This window comes from Sorex fumeus, unplaced genomic scaffold, assembly GCF_029834395.1.
Source record: "Sorex fumeus unplaced genomic scaffold, SorFum_2.1 ptg000054l, whole genome shotgun sequence".
NCBI classification, from domain to species: Eukaryota; Metazoa; Chordata; class Mammalia; order Eulipotyphla; family Soricidae; genus Sorex; species Sorex fumeus.
In genome coordinates, this window is record NW_026606111.1 from 17,610,698 (window position 1) to 17,633,120 (window position 22,423).

At 37.4% G+C, this 22,423-nt stretch overlaps 1 protein-coding gene across 9 annotated transcripts in view; it reads right to left on the reverse strand.

Moving 5' to 3' along the window:
* Positions 1 to 851: 851 nt before the first annotated feature.
* The window catches only part of PNISR (PNN interacting serine and arginine rich protein), a 31,992-nt gene continuing 10,420 nt past the window's right edge, over positions 852 to 22,423 (reverse strand). For 6 of the 9 annotated variants that reach the window (XM_056125389.1, XM_056125388.1, XM_056125392.1 and 3 more), the window contains 10 exons: positions 20,579 to 20,767; positions 18,795 to 19,018; positions 17,120 to 17,291; positions 15,568 to 15,758; positions 11,281 to 11,418; positions 9,475 to 9,574; positions 8,687 to 8,740; positions 7,507 to 7,677; positions 3,286 to 4,369; positions 852 to 3,035 (listed from right to left, as the gene is read on the reverse strand). In XM_056125389.1, the coding sequence (XP_055981364.1) occupies positions 3,005 to 3,035; positions 3,286 to 4,369; positions 7,507 to 7,677; positions 8,687 to 8,740; positions 9,475 to 9,574; positions 11,281 to 11,418; positions 15,568 to 15,758; positions 17,120 to 17,291; positions 18,795 to 19,018; positions 20,579 to 20,767 (2,354 nt within the window). In that variant the 3' untranslated portion in view covers positions 852 to 3,004. The remainder of the gene's footprint in view (positions 3,036 to 3,285; positions 4,370 to 7,506; positions 7,678 to 8,686; positions 8,741 to 9,474; positions 9,575 to 11,280; positions 11,419 to 15,567; positions 15,759 to 17,119; positions 17,292 to 18,794; positions 19,019 to 20,578; positions 20,768 to 22,423) is intronic. The other 3 variants (XM_056125396.1, XM_056125395.1, XM_056125397.1) reach the window with 1 other exon arrangement.

Genomic DNA, 22,423 nt, shown 5'->3' on the forward strand with positions numbered 1-22,423 from the left:
CACTACTATAATCAGAATGTGACAGATTTAAAGATGTAATGAAAAATATCTGGTAAAATTTTACAGTATAAATAACTTATCACATGTAAGTTAAAAGTATGAGTAACTTAGAAACAACATCTTAGAAATCTTTACTTATGGTATAAATAGCATTATTTCAAGGTTAAAAAATTAAAATAATATTTTTAACTTAAAAAAAATTTCTCGGGGCTGGAGCGATAGCACAGCGAGAAAGGCGTTTGTTTGCCTTGCACACAGCCAACATGGCTGACACAGGTTCGATTCCCAGCATCCCATATGGTCCCCCGAGCACCGCCAGGAGCAATTCCTGAGTGCATGAGCCAGGAGTAACCCCTGAGCATCGCCGGGTGTGACCCAAAAAGCAAAAAAAAAAAAAAAAAATTTCTCATTTAGAATTAAACATTACAACCAAGAATAACTAGTTGTAGAACTGTTCAAAACTTTAAAAGATCATCTAATTCCTTTGTAAATAACTGAAGAAGCCGAGGTCAACTGTGATCAAGTAACTGTCGCAGAATCCAGCAAATAGCAGGAATCTAATACTATCCTTTAAGCAATATTTCATAAGTTTAGTGTAATTCAATGAATTAGGTTTTTGTGTATTTGAGAAAAAGCCAGTTTAAATGTAAAGGATTTTATAAGACAAGAACTTTGGATCTTATGTAATTCCTACATCAAATTAAAAACATCTTACCTATTAATTATTTCATATGTATCTTTGAAGAAATATGAAGTTATCTATTGTGTGTTATACCATTAGATGCTAATGTAAAAACATTTGACAATGGCAAAAAACATACACTGATATTCCACACCAATCTTTATTTTCATTATGATGGGGTCTGAAACAAATCTTTTAACTGCCTCTTCAAATTACATTTTATCCTCTTAATGGTGTGGTTTACCCCAGTTCCACAGAAACAGTATGATTAATACACTAGGAATATTTTAAGAGAATCTCTTAAGACAGTTTTTATTAATCATCTCAGATCAATGATTGTCTTGAAAACAAAGCCACTAAATTTCTGGTGGTGTCACTTTAGAGATTTCATGACCCAATTATGCATCCAATTAACTATGTGTAAATTTTATCATTCACATGCCAAATCAGGAAAGCCCTATTTTATAATATCTTCCCACTAAACATTTTGTTATCAATAAAATTGTGAATTCTCTGAATTATCCATAAAATTTTAAAGAACCCAAATATCTAATTATAACACTGATATCATAATCACATACATCATAACTTTTGTTAAAAAGCTACAGATTTAAATAATAAGAAGCTTGTATATTATGGCCGAATAAAGTTGTCAACTACTACTTTTGGCCCTCATTTGTATCTTGCCCCAAAATGTGCATATAATAGCCAGCTGAGCTTTTCTATAGAATTTTATTTTGAAAATATTATTTCACTTGAAGATTGATCTAAAAAACATTAAGATATGAAAAAGTTATACAACTATCTTTTACAAATTAATTGAATAGTTAATTCTGAAATTAAGTACAGTGTTAGCTAATCTACATAAAAAATATTGCACATTTTCCTTTGTCTCTAGGTGTGAATGACTCAAAACTAGAATTCCAAACTAATTAAAGATGCTCTGTGAAATGTTAATTTTATAAATATCAGAACTAAAATGCACTGTAAAACAACCAAAATGGTAAACATGCATGTATTCACAGTTGATTTATTTCCTCTAGATAAATGCATAACTGCTCAAAATTATTTAAGAACTTATGTTAGAGGTATAAGAGTGCACTATACAAATCTATCTTCATTTTGAGGAAATACTGATCTTGGCAAAATCTGGCTTATTTTAAAATAAACTATTGCTGGTAAGAAGGCATATTTTAAAACTCTTCTAATAACTTGCTCCTGCTTCTCTCCTTTTAAATAAAAAAAAATGTATAAGAGGTTTATCTATTGCCATGTAAATGAACAATCATAAACAGACCCCAAAAGCAGTTGAAAACTTCATTGCCTTTCAGAGTCTCATTTCCTCACAAGTAATGACTACCTTAAATTGATATACCACTCTCATGGATCATAATTTTAAGAAATGGATAAAACAAGACCATTTAAATTTTATGAAACTGACAAACCTGCTTATAATACAGCATTCTTCCACTTAGCTGAGGTTATACTATACTTAAAAAGAGTACGTATATTGAGTTGTGAATCTTATTTTTCATAACCCCAAAGTGTTAACAATATGCTTCTAAAACAGAAGTGTATGACTGCAGAAAATAGTTTCAGACTTGACTAGTGTCAAACACAATTGTTCCTTATGAATAACGAATGCACTGTCTTAATTCCAGCAATTTCATCTTACAGGAGTGAGCCATATACACATAAAATAAATTACTTGAAAATCCTCAAAATAGAAAGAAAAGTTTAGGAAGTTGTTGGCTGCGAAAGTTGTTGGATGCATCCAGTGAAAAGTAAACATCTATTTCTGGCCCTTTCCATACCCTTATGTTAGAATTTGACAAAAATTCATGGGTACAATTTACAAACATTGACAAGCTATTAAGCTAAAATCATTTTCTTTGGGGGAAATGAGAGGAAGTACTTTTAAACCTGTTATACAAAATTCCAGCTGCCTTTTAATAAAAGTACGTTCCTTCAATTAAAATCATAAAATTAAGGTGCAAGAGGTTAACAAAAATGAACTAAAGAGCTTTATTGACATCACAGTACATTCAAGAATAATTTTATGAACATTACAGCTGAAAGAGAATGGCATGTTTATAGTCTTATTATGCACTATTTTTTTTTGAAAAAAAAAAAAAAAAACGCAATATAAAGAAATCCTATTAAGTAACTTGGAGCAGCATTTGGAAAAAGTACACCTATTTACAGATTTAAAAAAAAATTCTGGTTTCACCTACACAGCCACAATGTGCCTCTATAATGAGACAAGCCCTTAAAACTCATGGAATTTTTTAAAACATCATGGCATTCTTGCCACATCATTCCTCAACGTTTACGACGGGGAGGGGTTGTTGATCTGAAAAAGAAGGGAAAAGACAACATTTAAAAATAAAAATGTATTTTCAACTAAACAATCTGCAATTTAAAAATAAATATTATATAGGATATCTAAAATTACTTAAGACTATGATCATTTATCAAGTACCAAACTGAGATTTATTAACGAGAGAGAGAGAAAGAGAGAAAGAGAGAAAGGACACTTTCAACTTTGATAAATTCAATTTTTGTTTTTAAAATCAGACAAAATACTTTAATAAGTATACTACCTTGATCGGGACTTAGACTTGTGTTTGCGGCTTGCCTTCTTACCAGACCTTTGAGATTTCTCCACGGATCGCGATCGACTATGTTTAGGCTTCTTAGCCTTCTTTTCTTTGCTACTTCCTGGGGATTCAGAACTGCTTCTTCCACTAGAATCAGAGCCTGAATGTTTTTTACTATCTTTGGCAATATTTTTCTTATTATCCTGCCTAGAATCATGTCTGATGATTTTAACAGATATAGAACCACTCCGAGAGAATGTTCTTTCACTTTCTCGTTTCCTTTTTAACCTATCATCTTGATTACTAAACTTATCTTTTTCTTCCCTCTTTTGTTTCTCTTTCCTTTTATCCTGTTCACGCTCCCTTTCTTTGTCTTTCTTTTTCCTATCTTTATCTATACTTCGACTTCTCTCCTTTTTCCTCTCTTGTTCTTTAGCCTCACCTTTATGCTTATGACTGCTCCCACTAAGAGTTCCACGTTGATCATCAAGTTTACGTCTATCTCGACTCCTACTGCGACTGGATCGATTGGCTCGCCTATCCCTTGAGCGACTTCTACTTCTACGTCTCTCTCGGGAAGGACTCCGATTTCTCCGTCTTTCTCTTTCAATGCTATTTCGATTAGATCTTCTCCTGTCTCTAATCTTTACTCTAGCCCTATTACTCTCTATTTTAATTCTGCGAGAGTAACTTCTACTCCTACTACGTCTAGCTTTCATTGTTGGAGATCTACTCCTACTGTGTCTCTTTTTCCTTTTAGGAGATGAAGATCTCGAAGAAGTGCGACTACTACCTGAGCTAGAACTGTACGAAGAGCTAGAAACAGAACTACTAGTACTACTACTTCTGCTATTGCTACTGGAACTACCACTACTAGAACTTCCTGACCTACTCCGTCCTTGTTTCTCTTTATCTTTATGTTCTTTTTTTGATTCTAAATTTGATGTAGTTTCATTTGGAGTTCTTTTCTTTTCGTTAACCACATCACCGTCTGCTTCTCTTGCGTCTAGTAGTGATAAACTATTTTGCTCTTTATGGATAAACTCATTCATCTCTTTTGTAACCCTTTCTGTTTGTTGCTTTTCTTCTGAAAGAGAAAATAAAAAAATATTAAGTCAAAAGTACAATGAAAATACTAACAAATTTCAAACTACCAGATTTTAATAGACCATTATTATTCAACAGGAGGTAAGCCACATAAGCAATTCAAGATTTTCTAGTTAGTACATTAAAAAAATTCAAACAAACCTTACAAATCATTGTTGTATTATTATTTAGTGGCCAGGAGATAGTACAGTGGTTAGGGTACATGCTTAAAATGTACTGGACAAGGGCTTGATTTCTGGCACCACATGGTCCTCTGAGCACAGAAAATATAGCCAGCATGATAGGACCCAAGCAACACTGCATCTTCAGGTCCTTGCAATAAACCAAGGGATCAGTTGGCCAAAAGTCCCCCAAGCCTCTGGAATTGCTTAGAAACTTCCCCTCTCCCCCAATAATTACCACTTAAACATATTTTTTAAAAAGCACAAAGAAAATCTACTTTTCTTTTTTCTCATGAAAAGCCTGGTATTTAGTGTATAATGTATGCATGTGCTCGAGAGCTATTCACCCATGCTTGGGGGGGTTGCCTTCAGAAATCATTTGTGACAAACCTGGGTCTCCATATGTTAAACATAAACTCCAGCCTACTGAGCTATATATTCGGTCTTAGTATATATTCTGGGTTTTGTTTGTTTTTGGATCATACCCAGTGATGTTCGGGGTTTACTCCTGGCTCTGTGCTCAGGAATCACTCCTGCTGGTGTGAGGGATTAATCCTGGACCAGCCGCTCTACCTGTCTGCTATACTGTCTCTCCAGTACCCTGAGTGGTATACCTACAGACAAATTTGGGCTAGCTACATTTCAAATAATCAGAAGTCCCATGAATCAGTTACCATTTGAGTGGTGAAGTATCAAAACGTAGAGACAACTTACTACAAAATTTTCAGGGCCAAATAGCTCAATCGGCTATGTGAACACTTTGCACACAAGAGGCCAGTCCCTGACACATGGTCTTCTAAGCACCATCAGAAACCAGTCCTGAGCACTGCCAAGTGTGGCCAAAAAGTAAACAAAAATCCAAAAATCATTTCCACTGTCAAATAAAGGAGCTTAAAGTTATAAAACTTATTAATCTTTCAAACTGCCCAAATGATAGTTCTCAGATATGAACTTTGAATATTATTCCTAGTATCATTATGTAAAACAGTAACAACTGAATGTGTATAAAGTATTTTCCTTTTCTTCTTTTTTTATTTTTTTGGTTTAGCTTATCTGGAAAACAATATGGCTATTCCTTAAAAAAAATAGAAATTAAGGTTCCCTTTGACGCAATAATTTCATTTCTAGAATATACCCCAAGGGTACTGTTAACAACATGGAGAAAAGACATTTGCACCCCTATGTTCCTTATAGCACTACCCACAATAGCCAAAATCTGAAAACAATCCAAGTGTCAAGAATAGATGAGTTGATAAACTATGATCTATCTATCTATCTATCTATCTATCTATCTATCTATCTATCTATCTATCTCACAGTGGACTATTATTTGGCCATAAGATAAAAATCCTGTAATTTGCTGCTACAGGATCGATCTTGAGAGTATCATAAGTGAAGTCAATCAGAGGGAGAGGGTCAAACAAAGAATGATCTTTCATATGCAGATTATAAAGAAACATAATGGTGGGATAATGAATATCCAAAGATAATGAAAACGAAGAACATGAGAAATGGTCTTCAGGAAGAAACACGCCACTCAGGACTTTGGCTGGCATATAGAACAGGGAAAGGGCAACGATTAGGCAGAGGGAAACGACCAACCAAGGAGGAAGAGGTGCCCAGAGGTGGTAAAGTATTATGCATGAACCTGTATCAGTAACAGGACTGTAAACTACTGTGCAAAGACAGGTTTTTTGAAAAAGCGCCTTTTATAGAGGTTACCAGAGGGATAGGGGTGGCAGGTGTGACACCAGCACTGGTTGACTGAAGTGAACTATGTGAAGGGTTTGGTGTTGAAACATAGTATACCTGAAGGTCAATCATGAATAACACTGTTAATTTCATGCTGACTAAATTATTTTTTTTTTTAAAAATTATTTAGGGGGGAGACTGATAGTATAGCAATAAGGTACTTGACTTCTAAGTGGCCAATCTGGGTTCAATCCTAGGCACCCCTTATGATCCCCAGTGATCCTGAAAGCTGCCTGAAAGCTGCGCATCGCTAGGTATGGCTCGAAAACCAAAAACAAAACAATAAACACATCTTTTTTCCGCTAAAGAACTGTGATTTACAAAGTTACCGCATAGTTGAGTTTGAGACATACAATATTTCAACACCAATCCCACCACCAGAGTCAATCTCCTTCAACCCATGTTCCCATACTTCAACACCCCCCCCCACCCCACCCTCCTGTCATCCAATAGGCATATTACAAAGTTTGGTGGTTGTAGTTAGGTCTCATGCTTTCAGTGTTGTTGAGTTTGTGCTTTGGAAACACAGATATTACTCTCCCACATCACTGGTAAAACCAAAGCCCTAACCTGTCTCATTACTTCCTTTTCTTATGTTCTTGCTTCTTCCCATGACTTTTGCCCTTCTCTGTCCTATACTCTGGGGCCAAGGATGATCTAGGTACCCCTCTCCTTTACATTATTACGTTCGCTTCCTCCAGTTATTCTATACGTAGTATTTTCTACAAAGGGGCAGAGGTGCTTGCTTTGCATGAGCTACCCAGCAATGCAAGGATCAACCTCCAACAGTTAAACCCCTTGACACTGCTAGGCGTGGTCTAAAACTCTTCCTTCCCAAATAAAAACTTGTAAGAAGTACTTTTTTTTTTAATCTTCCAGTATGGTAACTACAAACAAAATACCCTAGTTGTAAATTATTTTTCATTACTTTTCAGATATTACTCAAAACCTACTCTTTTGTTGTTTTCTTGGGGTTTTTTGGGCGACACCTGGCAATGCCTCAGTCCTGCAATCAGTTATCACTCCTGACGGTGCTGGAAGACCATATGGGATGCCAAGGAATGAACCCAAGTTGATCAGGTGCAAGGCAAGTGCCCTACCTGCTCTACTAGCCTTGTTTCTATCCCTTGATATTTATAGATTGGATGAAAAATAAAAACAGATACAAATAAAGCTGAGCAAAAATTAAGTGAGATTAATATACCTTCCATCTGTTTATCATGTAATAGCTGCTGCTCTTTTTCTTTTCTCCAAAATGCTTCCTGTTTTTGCCGGATTCGGTGCCGTAATTCCTCATCATCAGTGTCAGATGACTCAGAGCCTCTGTCACTCCTCTCATCTTCACTGTCTCCTGATCCATAACCACCCAGTCCACCTGTGTGCATAAAGCCCAGTCTATGACATGGTAAAATAATTCAATGCATTAAAAACTTTTTAAGGTCCGAGAAGGAAGTTAATTTTCTTTACATTGCCTTTTCTTGGAAGAATATGCTTATTCGGGGTGGGGAGAAGCATAAATTCCAATTTTTAGGAGCTCACAGAATCCTCAGGGAAACCTTCCTGTTAGTATATACCCCTTCTGGAATACGTTATGTATTTCTTACCATAAACGAATAAAAATTACGGTTTTTCCTCACATTCCATGCTAACCAAACAAAACCAATTAATAGGACCACAATGCAGCCTCGCTAAAACATAACCAATATAGTTGCAGTAAAAAAAAATTATGATTTTTATTCTAAAATTATTTAAAGCACAGAAAACCCGGGCAGTATGCTATTTTTCTCTAAAAAAATTAGGATACTGCAATTATCACTAACAGAGAAGTGATATGATGTAAAACTACTCCCCACCCTGAAGCAAACTAAACAATCATCTAAATGTCACTTGAGCCTTAGGCTTTACCTATTTCTGCTGATGCTAAGTTTAATTTGAAATAATGATGCAGAAAATGCAAACCTAAAATTCATCATGCAAACAGCGAACGAGGAACATATTGCTATTACACTACAGAGATGATGAACCCTTCCCTTCGTGTTGAAACATCACTTGCTACAGCACAGTCTAAGTTAAGGTGATTACAAAGGCATCAATTGGGTTGGTTCTTCCCTGAGACACATATGCAGTAATTTCTGAAGTGAAGTACCATAGCTAAGTTACAACCTTCCTCAATAAACTATGAATTAGTTACCACATTTATAATATTCCCACGGTGAAGGCTTTAATTAAAAATAAATATACAGCAAACCTTTGAAAGATTATCCCTAAGACCTAAATTTTATAAGCTGAGTAGGAAAATTACAATTTCAAAGCAGAACATGTAGAAAGACATGGTAAGTGTGCGTTTCCCTTAAGGCCCTCTTACAAAAAAGGAGAACACTTACCGAGTCCGGTTAGGGAAGCCAGTGCACTGGACTGTGCCAGCTGTTTTGCAGGAGCTTTGTATCACATCAACAACAGGAACAACATGTTAACACAAATAGCCACGATTTCATAGTCATGAGAGTCTATGGTATTGTTAAATCTACTACTATTGCTGCTTTTTGGGGAGAGAAGAAACATTAAAAACATAGCATTCATTTTTAAACCAGTAGCATGTGTGGCCTTGAGAAATAACAATTCAGATGTGAACTGAAATTGGTTTATAATGAGGAAAAAATGTTGACCAGTATATCAGTAATTTTATTTTCAAGATATGGCACATCATTCAAATTTGCTCTTGGTACCTTTCCAAGTGTTATAAAGAATATAGGGAGTCAGGGCAAGAATCACTTGCTTTTGGAGGAAGTATGACTGGCACACAAAAAATTCATAAGGTTTGTAATTTAACATATTAGTCAAACTGAACTGGATCAGAAGTCATATACCAATAACATGGTATTGATAAAAAAATTGGTGAAACAAATGAAAATTAAAATTTTCCACAGTACACTTTATGAAACAGCATAATTTTTAAATCTGAACTCAGGTTGGATGGAACAAAAATATTTGTATAAGTTTTAATATGGCATCTTCAAAGATATCCTTTCTCAAAGAGTTAAAACATGCAAGTAGAAAATATTCAAATAGCTGCTAGTAAAGTTCAACAAGGACAACAAGAAAAAAAAGTCCAAAATAGCCACTAAAATCAAAATGCCCCAAAAAAACAAAACCAAGAACACCCACAGTATACCTTTCGTTGCTTTCCGGTGTGCATCTTTGGCTATGTAATAAATTTCTTCATCTGTGACATCCAGCAGAATTTCAGTTAGAAGCATTTTTGTCAGTAACATCTAAGAAAAGATATATTATGAATAGTCTTTATTTTAGTCACTATAATTATAGCAATTTGACATTTTCAGAGGGCTGAGCAGATAGCTCAGAGGGCTAGTGTGGCATTCTTTGCATACTCAAAGTCAAGTTTACAAATTTCAAAATCAGGGTCAGAGCACTTGTCTTGCACACATTCAACCCGGGTTCAATCCCCAGTACACCATTTGGTCCCCAGAGACCTGCCAGTAATATTCCCTCAGCATCCCAAGTGTGGTCCAAATACAAAAAAGGAAAATAAGGAAAAGGCAGTTACCTATTACCTCAAGACCATTTTTTACTTTCCCGTTTCTGGGCCACAGCCAGCTGTGGTCAAGGATCACTCCTGGTGGGCTGAAGGATGCTATCAGGTGCAGAGTTTGATGCTGGAATGGCTGTGTGCAAGGCAAGTACCTTACTTACTGTACTGTCTCTCCAGCTCAGATGAGGACTTTTTTTCTTTTCCTGACTACCAAAAATAATGGCTATATTCTAGCCTTATGCTGACTACCTAGGCTCTGAAAGCTGATTACTCAGAATCTGTAGGTTTCAAATTGTCTTTGAAATGACAGTAAACTGACTCAGCAAAGATCACCAGTCTTTCAATATGAAAAATATATTCCCATCTCAGAAAATGAGAATACAGATTTTAGATACTGAAGACTTTAAAAAGTTTTACAGTTAAGAAATTTGGGGAGGTTTGGGTGCCAGGAATTAAACCCAGAATCTCACACAAGCAATACAAGTGCTCTACCACATCCTGGTTCTGAAGAAATAAACAAGTATGAACATTTTTTATGACATCTGCTAAGCTTTCTCAGCATTTCAAAAACAAACTTTAGAAAAGAACAGATTTATATTTGTTTCTGGGGTCTTATGTAGCAAAACACTGTTTAAGTACAACATCAGTTAATAGGAAATGGGCTTAATTAGTACTATATCACTGTATCACTGTCATCCCGTTGTTCATGGATTTACTTGAGCAGGCGCCAAAAACGTCTCCATTCGTCCCAGCTCTGAGATTTTAGCAGCCTCCTCTCCATACTCGTCTTTCCCAATGAGTAAATTGGGAAATGAGGCCCCCATAACCATGCCACGAGACTCTGTGCCACGCTGTTTTCACTAGGGACGCCCCAGAGGGGGATGGATGAGAGTTCTCCCCGCATCAAGGGATCCAGCCCCGGCAGCCAACCTCCACTACGCAACCGCTGCCACACTCTAGGCTGCTTTCCACACACTCGGGCTGAGCCTCAAATATGAGTGGACATATTCCTGGACACATCATAAGACATTCCCTATAAGTTTCCAGAAGTACTATATAAATTGTGATTTTTGCACTACTACATGAATTTTACAGGCATTATTACACAGCAAATTTATACATTAACTCTGTAACCTTTGCAACATGTTCATAACCTTTTTGGTTTTGGGGCAAGAGCAGGTGGTGCTCAGGGGATACTCTGGCTGGGTGATTCTTAAGTGATGCTCAGTACCATGTGATACTACAGACTGAACTTGGGCCTCCTACACGCAAATCAATTCCTCAAAACCTTTCAGCTACTTCCTCAGCTGTTTCATCTTTCCTCTTTCAATGTCATTTAAATCATTAAACCGATTTAAATGTTTAAGACAGCCAATCAATGGTTTTTAAAAAAACTAAATTCTGAACGCAGCAAATCTGACATTCTACCATTTGATATTCTTTTTCTTCTTCTGTCATCTCTGGTTCACTCTGCTCTTCTTGCGGAACTGGTGATGGACTTCTAGTGACTTTTCCACTGCTTGCCGCTTCAACATTTTCCGTGTCTTCATCTTCCTCATCACTGTCCTAAAAATAGTATAATCTTTTAAATTCCAAATTAAAGTCTATGAAACACACAGGAAAAAAAAATAGAGAGGGACGAGTGTGATAGTACAGTGGGGTGCTTGCCTTGCACACAGCTGACCCAGGATCAATCCCAGGTACCACATATGATCCCCAGAGTACTACTAAGAGGGATCCCTGAGTGCAGAGTCAGGAGTAACTCCTGAGTGCTGTCAGGTGTGGTCCCCACACTAAAAAAATGCCCATTTAAGTCCCACAAAAGAAAGAACATAGAAAAAAATACATGTACTTGGGCTGGAGAAAAAAATAAAGCTGTTAAGACACTTGCCTGGTAACTGACTAATCAATTTCCTATATTCCAGATGGTCCCCTGAGCACCATCAGGAGTGAGCATGGAACCAGATGTAGCACAAAATACAAACCAACCAACAAAAGAAATATAACTTGAATTACATTTTCTGTTTGTTTTGGAGCCATCCCCCAGATTTTCCCAGGCCTTACTCCTGGCTCTACACTCAGGGATCACTTCTAGTGAGACACAGGGTACCAACCAATAGAACCCAGGCTGAGGGGCTAGAGCAGTATCAGCAGGTAGGGTGTCTGTCTCGCATGCAGCTGATCTTGGTTTGATTTCCAATATTCCATGGTCCCCTGAGCACAACCAGGAGTGATTCCTGAGTGCAGAGCCAGAAATAACCCTGAGCATCGCCAGGTATGACCCAAAAAGGAAACAAACAATAAACCAAATTAGAATCCGGGTTGACGGTGAACCAAGTAAGTGCCCTACCCACTGTACCATCTCTACAGTCCCTTGAATTAAGTATTTTTAATCCATATTTTATTTGGTTATCTAGAGAGATTACAAAAGAATAAAAATGGCTAATAAGACTCTGTAAGTCAGCAGAGCATAAAAGTAAATAGTACAAAAACTCAATGAAATGAACACCTTACCAAGAATACTCGATTTATCATTCATATATGAAGGAATGATAGAACTTCAAGGATTCATAGTCTTGAAACCAGTTTTTCAAGAAGCATTCAAAGCATTTAGACAGGAGAAACTTCCCAACACTGAGTAACGGCACCCACAAATGGTGCACGTGGTCACTCTCTATTTGATTAGAAAAGGTCAAAAACATAATAATCATTTAAAAAATAGATATTTATTGATAGTTTTATTTACCATTTCTTAAGTTTTGTCGAAGCAAGTAATATAAAATAAAATTGTTATATGCCTGCAAAGGGGGCAGGATGGGAGGGAACCTGGGGACACTGATGGAAGGAAAGAGAAATTGGTAGTGGGATTGATGTTGGAACATTGCACGCCTGAAGTATATTATGAACAACTTTGTAAACCATGGTATTTTAATAAAATTTAAAAAACAATAGCTCATAAGAATTATTTTTGTTACTTTCCTTAATTTGGCATTAGTTAATGATCAAAGATTATGCTCAGGGGCATGAAGGAATAGCTCAGAATGTCTAGGAGACTGCACACTGACCAGGAAGACAGCACAGAGTTGAGGGCACATGTCTTGCAGGTAACAGACCCAGGTTCAATTCCTGGTACCACAAGGCCTCCTGAGTATTGTTGGGTATCTCCTCAAGGTCCCTAGGCAGCAACCATAGCCTCTGGCCATTGGAGTAAACCACTGACCGGCTACTCAGAATTTCAGATGTGGCTCCCAGGTTCCCTGAGCACAGCACAGGAGGTTCCCACCCTTGGCCCCACCAAGTAGAAAAGAAATGAGGTATACTTCAGATGAAAGAAAGCACAGCTATTTGTATAGTCTTAGGTTTTCAAGTTCACTTCAAAGGATTGAAAGCAATGCTGAGGATGGAACCTGAGATTTCTAAATGCAAAGCACACATTCCACCCCTTTGAGCTATCTCCATGAGCCCTAGAATTTTTTTTGTTTTGTCTGTATTTGTAGCATTGTGGATGGAACTCAGGGCCTCCACACGCAAGGAAAGTGATCTATCACTAAGCTTAATTCTGGGCGTAGAGAAGTACAGCAGGAGGGTGTTTGCCATGCATGCAGCAAACCTGGGTTTGATCCCTGGAATCCCAGGGATGGTCCACCGAGCACCACCAGAATAATTCCTGAGTGCAGAGCTAGGAGTAACCCCTGAACAGGAGGGTGTTTGAAGAAGAAGAGAAGGAAGGAAAGAAGGAAAGAAGCTCTAATAGTTGTAGTCTGTTGCTTTAGAACATTCAAATATACTATCCTTGGCACAATACTTTGTAAAAATAAAAGAAAAATTAATAAATTAATAAAATTATTAAAAATAATTTATAAATAAATAAAATCAATAAAAGAAAAAATTTTTAAAAATCAATGGAATTATTTTGTTGTCCTTCAGAAAATGGCTTTGTGAGAAAGTCCTACTGGTGCTTCACAGCAGCTATGCCCTGTGGGTGTTAGGAACTGAATGTATTATTGAAAAATAAAAACCTGAGGGGCATGGCTCAGTGGCTAAAAACCTGTTTTTTCAAGTATGAGACCATGAGTTTCATATTTGGAGCAAACCATACTCCAAGTGCAGTGCCTACAGCTCTGTTATCTGGGACGACTAGAGCTACAATAGTGATGATTGCTAGTAGCATGCTTCCAAGTGTATAGGAGCACTGCAGTCAAGAGTGCAAGCACCATTTGGTGAGCACCACTAAATGAGGGTACAGAGAGTACATTTGTGATCACCAAAACTAAACTGCACAAGCACCAATGAGCATCTCAGCCAAAGTGTAAACACTGCCACCAGAAATACAATCCCTGGTGAGCACTCCAACCAAACATGAACTCCCCACTCCCATCCTTGAGGACCACTGCAACAACAGTAAAAAAGGGAGAAAAAAAAAAACAAGTAAAAATAAGTAAACCTAGCAAAAAATAAATAAACTTTAAAAAGGGGCTGGAGCGATAGCACAGCGGGTAGGGCGTTTGCCTTGCACGCGGCCGACCCGGGTTCAATTCCCAGCATTCCATATGGTCCCCTGAGCACCGCCAGGAGTAATTCCTGAGTTCAGAGCCAGGAGTAACCCCAGTGCATTGCCGGGTATGACTCAAAAAGCCAAAAAAAAAAAAAAAAAAAAAACCCCACAAACTAACAAAAACTTCACAACTACAAAGCCATTCTACTCCGTCTACCTGATTAAGGTATAATAACTAAACACTATAGAAGTTATATCATTAAATACAAAAAGGAAGATTTCTGTATCACCACTTCAAAATTAACTTAGTCTAGTTTTTAATCCCTCACTGAGGACTTAGTAGTATCACAATTAAAGAAAAGACAGGGCTAGAGAGAGTGTACAGCAGGCAAAGCGTTTACCTTGCACATAGATGACCAGAGTTAAATCCCCAGCATCTCATATAGTCCCCTGAACCTACCAAAGTGATTCCTAAGTACAGAGCAAAAAGTAAGCCCTGAGCACCACTGGGTGTGGCACTCTACCCCAAATAAAAGAGAGAAGAAAATACAACTGTGACTATGCCGTGATTCAATGAATAGCATAAATAAGGCGGTTGGGTTTCATCCCCACAATATAAAGTATGCAATCCTTGGTGAACATCACAATCAAGTGTGCAGTCCATCACAAAAATAAAGGGGTGAAAAAAGAGAATACAGATGTGTTAGTTAAGATCAATCAAGTATCCCACTGAGTAATTTCCCTCTGGAACAAAATGTTCTATGAACCCATTGTTCGCTTCTTTCTCCTTATTCTTCCTATTCATACATAATCATAACCCATAAAAACAATGTACTCAGTGAAAGTAGTCTCAGAAGTAATACTAGTTATACCTTAGAGGGGGGCAGGGTAGAGGAAGGGGCTTTCAAGTGGTGTTCAGAGAATCTTGGAGGTCACTACTAGCAAAATGAAATCAACCGGCAATGAGAAGCTGTTAAGGCCCAGCAGCGCTGAGTGGTACTCAGGAGCCTCCAAGGTCACACCTAGTGGTGCTCAGAGGCCTCTAGGGCTACACACAGTGGTGCTCATGGGATCAGATGACCAAAGATCAAACTCACATCTCTGCAAAGCAAGGTATTCATTCCTATTTCTGGCCTGCTAATTTTAATACTTAAAAAAAAATAAAAAGGGGGCTTCATAGAGATATCACATGGAGGTTTAGTCTAGGTAATTCTACTTACAAATTTACTTCTCTGAGGTAAGCGAGGAGCATCTCCGCCTTCAGCATCTTCTGTGGTCTTCTTCTCTTTTTTGGACAACTGTGAACGTTGTTGCTCCATTCTTTCTTTCTCCAACTTCTTCTGCTTTTCACGTTCCATTTTTTCAAGACCTTCCCGAATCCAAGCTGGAAGAGTTCTGCGTTTTACTGCATCTGTTTCACAGAAGATACACTATGTCAGTTAAATGAAAATTTTAACAAACATATGAGATCCTTATGCTGATTCTCACCCTTTGGTTCAACTGATTATTTCTAATAAATAGTACTCTCCAGCAAGACAGCAGTAATAAAAACCCACTGAACAGAACACCATGCTTTCTGCCTTTTTTTTTTTTTGGAGTGGGGAGGGATAGTAGAGGAGTGGTAGTTCCCCAGGTGATGCCAAGGGATCATAGGGCCCCTCTTGGCCATTCTCAGCTCACTGTGTCTTTCAATTGAATGCTAGAGTCGAAGGATGCAGTGATGCTCTACATGGGTATGGTTCTATGGTGTGAGGGACCACTAGGCCTTTCCTGATATTGCTCAGGCATCCACAGGTATAACTAGTGATGCTTAGAGGGCAATGTTGGAAAATAAACTGAAGAGAAGAAAGATGACAGAGGATAACTAGGGTTTACAATGAAGAAATAGTTCATACATTGATATCATGTATCAGAATATAAGCATTGAAGAAAATATCAGGATGCTTCCCTGCAGCAGTGTTTAGGGGCCCAGAGGCCATTCCCAGGGATACCTGGACTGCCAACACGAACAGTTCAGTACTTAGACCTGGTGGTGCTATAGATTATGTTTAGATCAAACCCAGTGGTGCTTGGGGACCTCCAGAGCTAAACCAGCAACGATCATGGTGTCATGAAGTGTCACAGCTCACAGCTGGTGGTGCTCAGGCCTCTAGGGCTACACACAGTGGTGCTCAGGGGATCAGATGACCAAAGATCAAATTCACATCCCTGCAAAGCAAGGTATTCATTCCTATTTCTGGCCTGCTAATTTTAATACTTAAAATAAAAAGGGGGCTTCATAGAGAAGCTCGGGGTCCCAACATGCAAAATACAGGCTTCACTTAGCCATCTGAGCTATCTCCCCAGTCCAAAACATTTTAGAGACAGAAGACTGTGGAGGCATCAGTCTGAGGATCAAACCTATGATCATAATACATGCATACATGCAAGGTAAATAAATGCTCTACAGCTGAGCTACATCCCAGGCCACTAGCCCCAAACTGTATACTTCAGAGCTTTTTAAGACTTATGATTATAAAGCGATAGGGACTTTTTAAAATAGCATTTCCTAATATATCAGGTATTGAAATAGTTTCTAGAAACATTCTTTTTCTTTTGGGACAAGCAGCAGAGGAAGTCATATCCAAAAGTGATTGTAGTATCATGTAGTGCCAACAAATGACCAGGTCTCCCACATGCACTCAGCCCTTAGCCCTTTGAGTTATCTTTCCAGCACTTTTTTAATGATCAAGAAATCACACCAACTGTGGGTCACTAAACTTAAATAGCTACCAATTTGTGGTGGCTCCTGCTTCACAGGAAGTGCAATAGGTGAACGCTGTCGATCTCTGAATGTTGATGGTCTTTCTCTTCGATTCTGAGGAGGTGCTGGAGGTCCTGGAGGTCCTGGTTGCCAATAAGGAGGATGAAATCCACCTTGCGGTGGACCAAAAGCAGCCCCATGCTGAAAGAGTATTGCAGTTTATTTTTCTTCACATTAATAAAATATACTCTGTGGGACACACACGTGCTATGAACAGGGACAGTAGAAATCCATGTGTGCAGCAAATCCAAGAATTCCATGGTTCTAATATCCATCGATACTTCTGTAGCCCCTAAAACCTAGGCTTACTTTTCTTAAAAAAAATAAAGATTTTCTAACTATATAAACATATGCCAAGAGCTATCTATATCCATCTGATATTTTCTGCAAGTATAGAAAAGGATATTCATGTGAACTTTTCCATTCTGAATCCATTTGTAAACTAATCCTTCTACCACCAAGACATCAAATAAATGTTCCTTTTTCTGTAACTACAAAATACAGGGAAAAAATAATCAATTCCAACTTTCCACTTCCTGTGAGCCTAATTAGTTTCTATAATCCTGAAAGAATTATCACCTTACATAAATAACTGTTAATGGCTAAATCATTATATTAAATATATTTCAAATTCTGCTGTTTACAGAGACTTTTCTCAGTTGCCAATAGACATCATTGTCTTGTCAGCATGGCGATGTTAGCCAATGTGGTTTTAGCAGAATTTCCCTGCCACTATTATTCTCCAAAAACAGAACCAGAAACTGTCCTATGTGTATACCAACAATGGTAAGCCTGAATATAGAAAAGTAAGATAATTACTGCCTGAAAGTGAATACTCCTTACACTTATGCCCAATGCTCACTAGCCAAGTAATTAGTGAAAAACTGTTCCCAAAAACTTTAAATGACAATAGCTTATATGATAATAATTGCGATCAGTTATCTCAAGATGACTTAGTACTATAATTTGAATGAACAATGGCTTATTGGTGAGAGAAAATATAGTTCCAGATACTATTATTTTGCCACAGAGTTCTATGTCCCTAGAAATGAATTAATGCTACCAAAAAAAGTATATACAATTCCATTAACATGTGAGAATTAACATATGAGAATGGCAGAGGAAGACGAGATGAGAACACCATCATAAAAAAGTGACAATTCTACACTGATGGAACTGCATTTAGCAAGATGACCTATGCTTCTCATAGATTTTTATTAACATTATTAACCATAATTATTTACAAATAATATATCCAACTAATATGCTCCTCATTTTTATTGATATATTAACCATAAGTACTGATAAATAATATATCCAACTACTGTGCACTTTCTAAACTTTATTTAATATTGAAACATACCACATTGAAAACTATAGAACTATTGCACGTACATACTTTTCCAAACCTTTCCCTAATGATTCTTTACACAATTTTCCTAAGCAAAAAAAAAAAAAAAAAACCCTGATGATTTTAAAATTAAAAAATTTGTAACTTTTCTGAGACAGAATATGTGCTAATCTGTACAAAGCTGGAAAATGGAACACGTATCTTTTGATACATTGAGATATTCCTTGAGACATTTCCAAACAATGAATTATGTGCACATCTACAAAATTTAAAGCAACGAAAATATCTTTCACCTGATAGTCAAACTGGTTCACTGGCCCCACAGCAAAATTATCGGGTGGTCCGCCAAAGTTGTGATTGTTCTGGTTAAATATATGCCTGTTGTCAGGCGCAAATTCCCCACTGTCCTGACTGTTGCTGTCTTCAGAAGGAGGAACAATGTCCATTGGGCCTGGTGTTGGTGGCATCCATGGCTGATCTGGAGGGGGATGTGGGGGTTGCTGATGCATTCCCCATTCTATTTAGGATTCAGGCATAAAAACATTCAACAGGGGGTTATAACAAAATCAACACACATTTTTAAGAACTCAAGAAAAGAATGTTAAATATTTTTCGGTAAATTTTAAAAAAATTATGACTTCTTAGTAAAAGTCCCTTGTTTATCTTAAACATAAGCAATGAATTAATTCAAATAAATAATTTAAATGAGCTAACTCCACTTTAAAGCACATCCTAAATATATGGAAACCAAATCCCCCCCACCATTTTGTTTTGAGGCCACACCCAGCAGTGTGACTCAGGGGCTACTCCTGGCTCAGGGCTTGGTGGTTGCTCTTGGCAGTATTTGGAGAAACCATGTGGTACCAGGGTTCAAACCCAGGTCTCCTGCATGTAAAGCATGCACTCCAGCCCCCCAAGTATTTTAAATGAGTGCTATAAAATTCAAAGCATTTTTGAAATTTCTCTATTTTTTAGGACAAAACCATAAATCCTTGAGATTTCATAAAATTTCTTTCTTCCATAAACACATTTGTCCTCACAACATCCCTGGTGAAGTAGGGAGAAGCATTATTGTTGCCAATTTCAAGAAGGGAAATTGCTGAGCAGAGGTAAATAACTTGCTTAGGTCACAAAGAAAGCAAAATAAAATTGGGGAGTGGTGATTTCAGGTCATCATTTATAGACTTGATTTTCCAAAACATTTTAAAACTTGGGGAAAGTTGTGCACAGTGTAGGAAAACTAGAAATAAACCACCTCAAAATATCAAATATTAAAATATTCATTACTGGCTGAAGTTGACAGTACAGCAGGTAGGGCTTTTGCCTTGCACACAGCCAACCCAAACTCAATCCCTGGCATCCCATATGGTCCTCTGAGCACCACCAGGAGTAATTTCTGAATGCAGAGCCAGGAGTAACCCCTGAGCATCACTGGGTGAGTGACCCAAATCAAAATAAAATAATTCTTACATTGAAAGTCAGTAATTAATACAGAAGGGGGACTATAACTTCATTATCAACATAATCAAAATAAGATTGTTCTATAAAGTGATTATTAAGAATAATGCACTAGAAAATTGGACTAGAATCAAGAAAACTAAATCATAAAGTATAAAAACAAAAATAAAAGACTGAAACATTTATGAAAGACCTTTACTATCAGATAAAAAAAAAAGCAGAGGAAGATATGGATGGGTGGACAGTAGGGGCAGAATGGATCTGACAAGCTAGTTTGTCACAGTGACACAACTTTTCTTTAGCAACTAGACATGTTTTGCTTTGCCAGTGCAGCTTCTAAAAAGGGCAGAGGTTGTAAGAGAGAGACACAGAATGCTCTCTTCCCTAGATGCCAAGTGAGGTTTCCACTGTTTCCAGTCCCTGTCAGCCTAGAACCAAGAAAAGAATCAAACTGAGTGCCACCAGCTAGCAGTCTGAGCAAATAATTTTAACCACAAAATTTCAAGGTCAATTCAAAATGGATCTACCTGTTCTTTAAGAAGTCATAAAACTAAGCAAAATTACCTGTTAAATTAATTTTAAAAACAGTCCTAAAATTTAGAAAACATAAACAACAAACCTGGTTGCCACATTCTATTAAAGTTGGAATCCCCTTGAAAATTCCCATGATTGTTTGGACCAGATTCCATTGTAGGTATATCCTGTCCATTTGGCATCATTCCTGGTGGTTGTTCTACAATGCTTTGCTGTCCCGAAGCTTCTCTTTGGGCAATCCAAGCTTGAGCCAATGCAGCCCAGTCAATCTGGCCTAACATAATTTCCCATAAGAGAATTTAGCTGTCAGAATGTGAGAGCTAAAAGAACCATGCTCCTATGTAAGACAAGCATCTCATGATTCTTTACTAGAGATTTTAAATATTACAGAAAGTTACAGCCAAAAGATTGCCTAGAAAATAAAACATATTCAGGCTAGAAAATGGAAAGATTCTTAAAGACTTTCAGAAAAGGACTCCACAAATACACTCTTATCTGACTTTTAACACAATTCATAGGAAATGGATCCTTTGAGAGTTTGGGGAGTCTTTTTTTCCCCCTTTTAACCATAAAAACCAAACATACTACTTGCTTTCCCACAGGCGGTCTTATCCAGACCAACTCTGCATTCTACAGACCTCAGTTAAGTATTGCCATTCATCCCTGCTCCCCTTTGCAGTTACCCTTCTTTAGCTGTCTCCATTCTCAATTTCTTAACAATTTCTTAGCCATTCTTTAAAATTGTCTCCAACAATGCAAAGATCTACCTTTCCCTCTCAAATATTTATCATTAAAATTTAAGATTTAATATTATTTGGGCCAGAGTGGTAGTACAGCAAGTAGGGCGCTTGCCTTGCATGCAGCCAACCTGGGTTCAATCCCCAGCAACCTATATGGTCCACCTAGCCCACCAAGAGTAACCCCTGAGAGTACAGCCAGGAATAAGCCCTGAGCATGGCCAGGTGTGGCCTGAAAACAACAACAAAATTTAATATTTAATATTAATAAAGGAAATAAAATTAACAGTCTTATCTCAATTTAATAAGGCTTTAGGGATTGTCAAACTTTCAGCAGAAATATAAACTGGTACAACCTTTGACAGTTAAACTTAACAATGCATATATAAACCTGCTTAAATGTACTATGTTCTAATAAATTTACTTCTTGGATTGCCTAAGTAAATAATGATACATATACAAGTCTTTGATAAGTATTTCAAATAGTAAAAAGCTATGAAACATCATCCAAAAATGGACTTGTTAAATTACAGTGGTTTTGTATGATATGTGGGTATTAAAAAAAAAAAAAACACACTAATCCAAAAAAAGTAAATCAGCAGAAAGAATTCAGAGAAAATCAAATTGGATCTCATTAGCTGTTATTTAAGTAAAAAATGAGGCCCCTGTATTCTTTTCCACCTCTTTATCCTTAAAATATTCCATAAAAAATGTTTTAATTTTTAGGGGCCAGAGTGATACAACAGCAGATAGGTGCCTGCCTTGCACAGGGCCAACACAGATTCAATCCCCAGCATTACATATGGTCTCTGAACCTGCCAGGAGTGATCCCTGAGCACAGGGGTAGTAGTAAGTCCTGAGCGCTGTTGGGTATGACCCAAAAAACAAAATTAAAAAACAAACAAAAGTGTTTAAGAGAACACAGCAAACATGACATTTTTATTGTCAATATTTTTGGGTTTGAGCCAACACCCAGTGGTACTCAGGGCTTATTCCTGGCTCTGCGCTCAAGGATCACTCTAGGCATGATCAGGGGACCATTATAGGGTGCCAGGAATTGAACCCAGGTCGGCTGCTGGCAAAGCAAATGCCCAATACACTGCACTATTTTTCCAGCCCCAAACACGATGCCTTTAAATGATGTAAAAAATTTAGATGACCACGGTTAACTATGAATATACAGAAAATCCTAA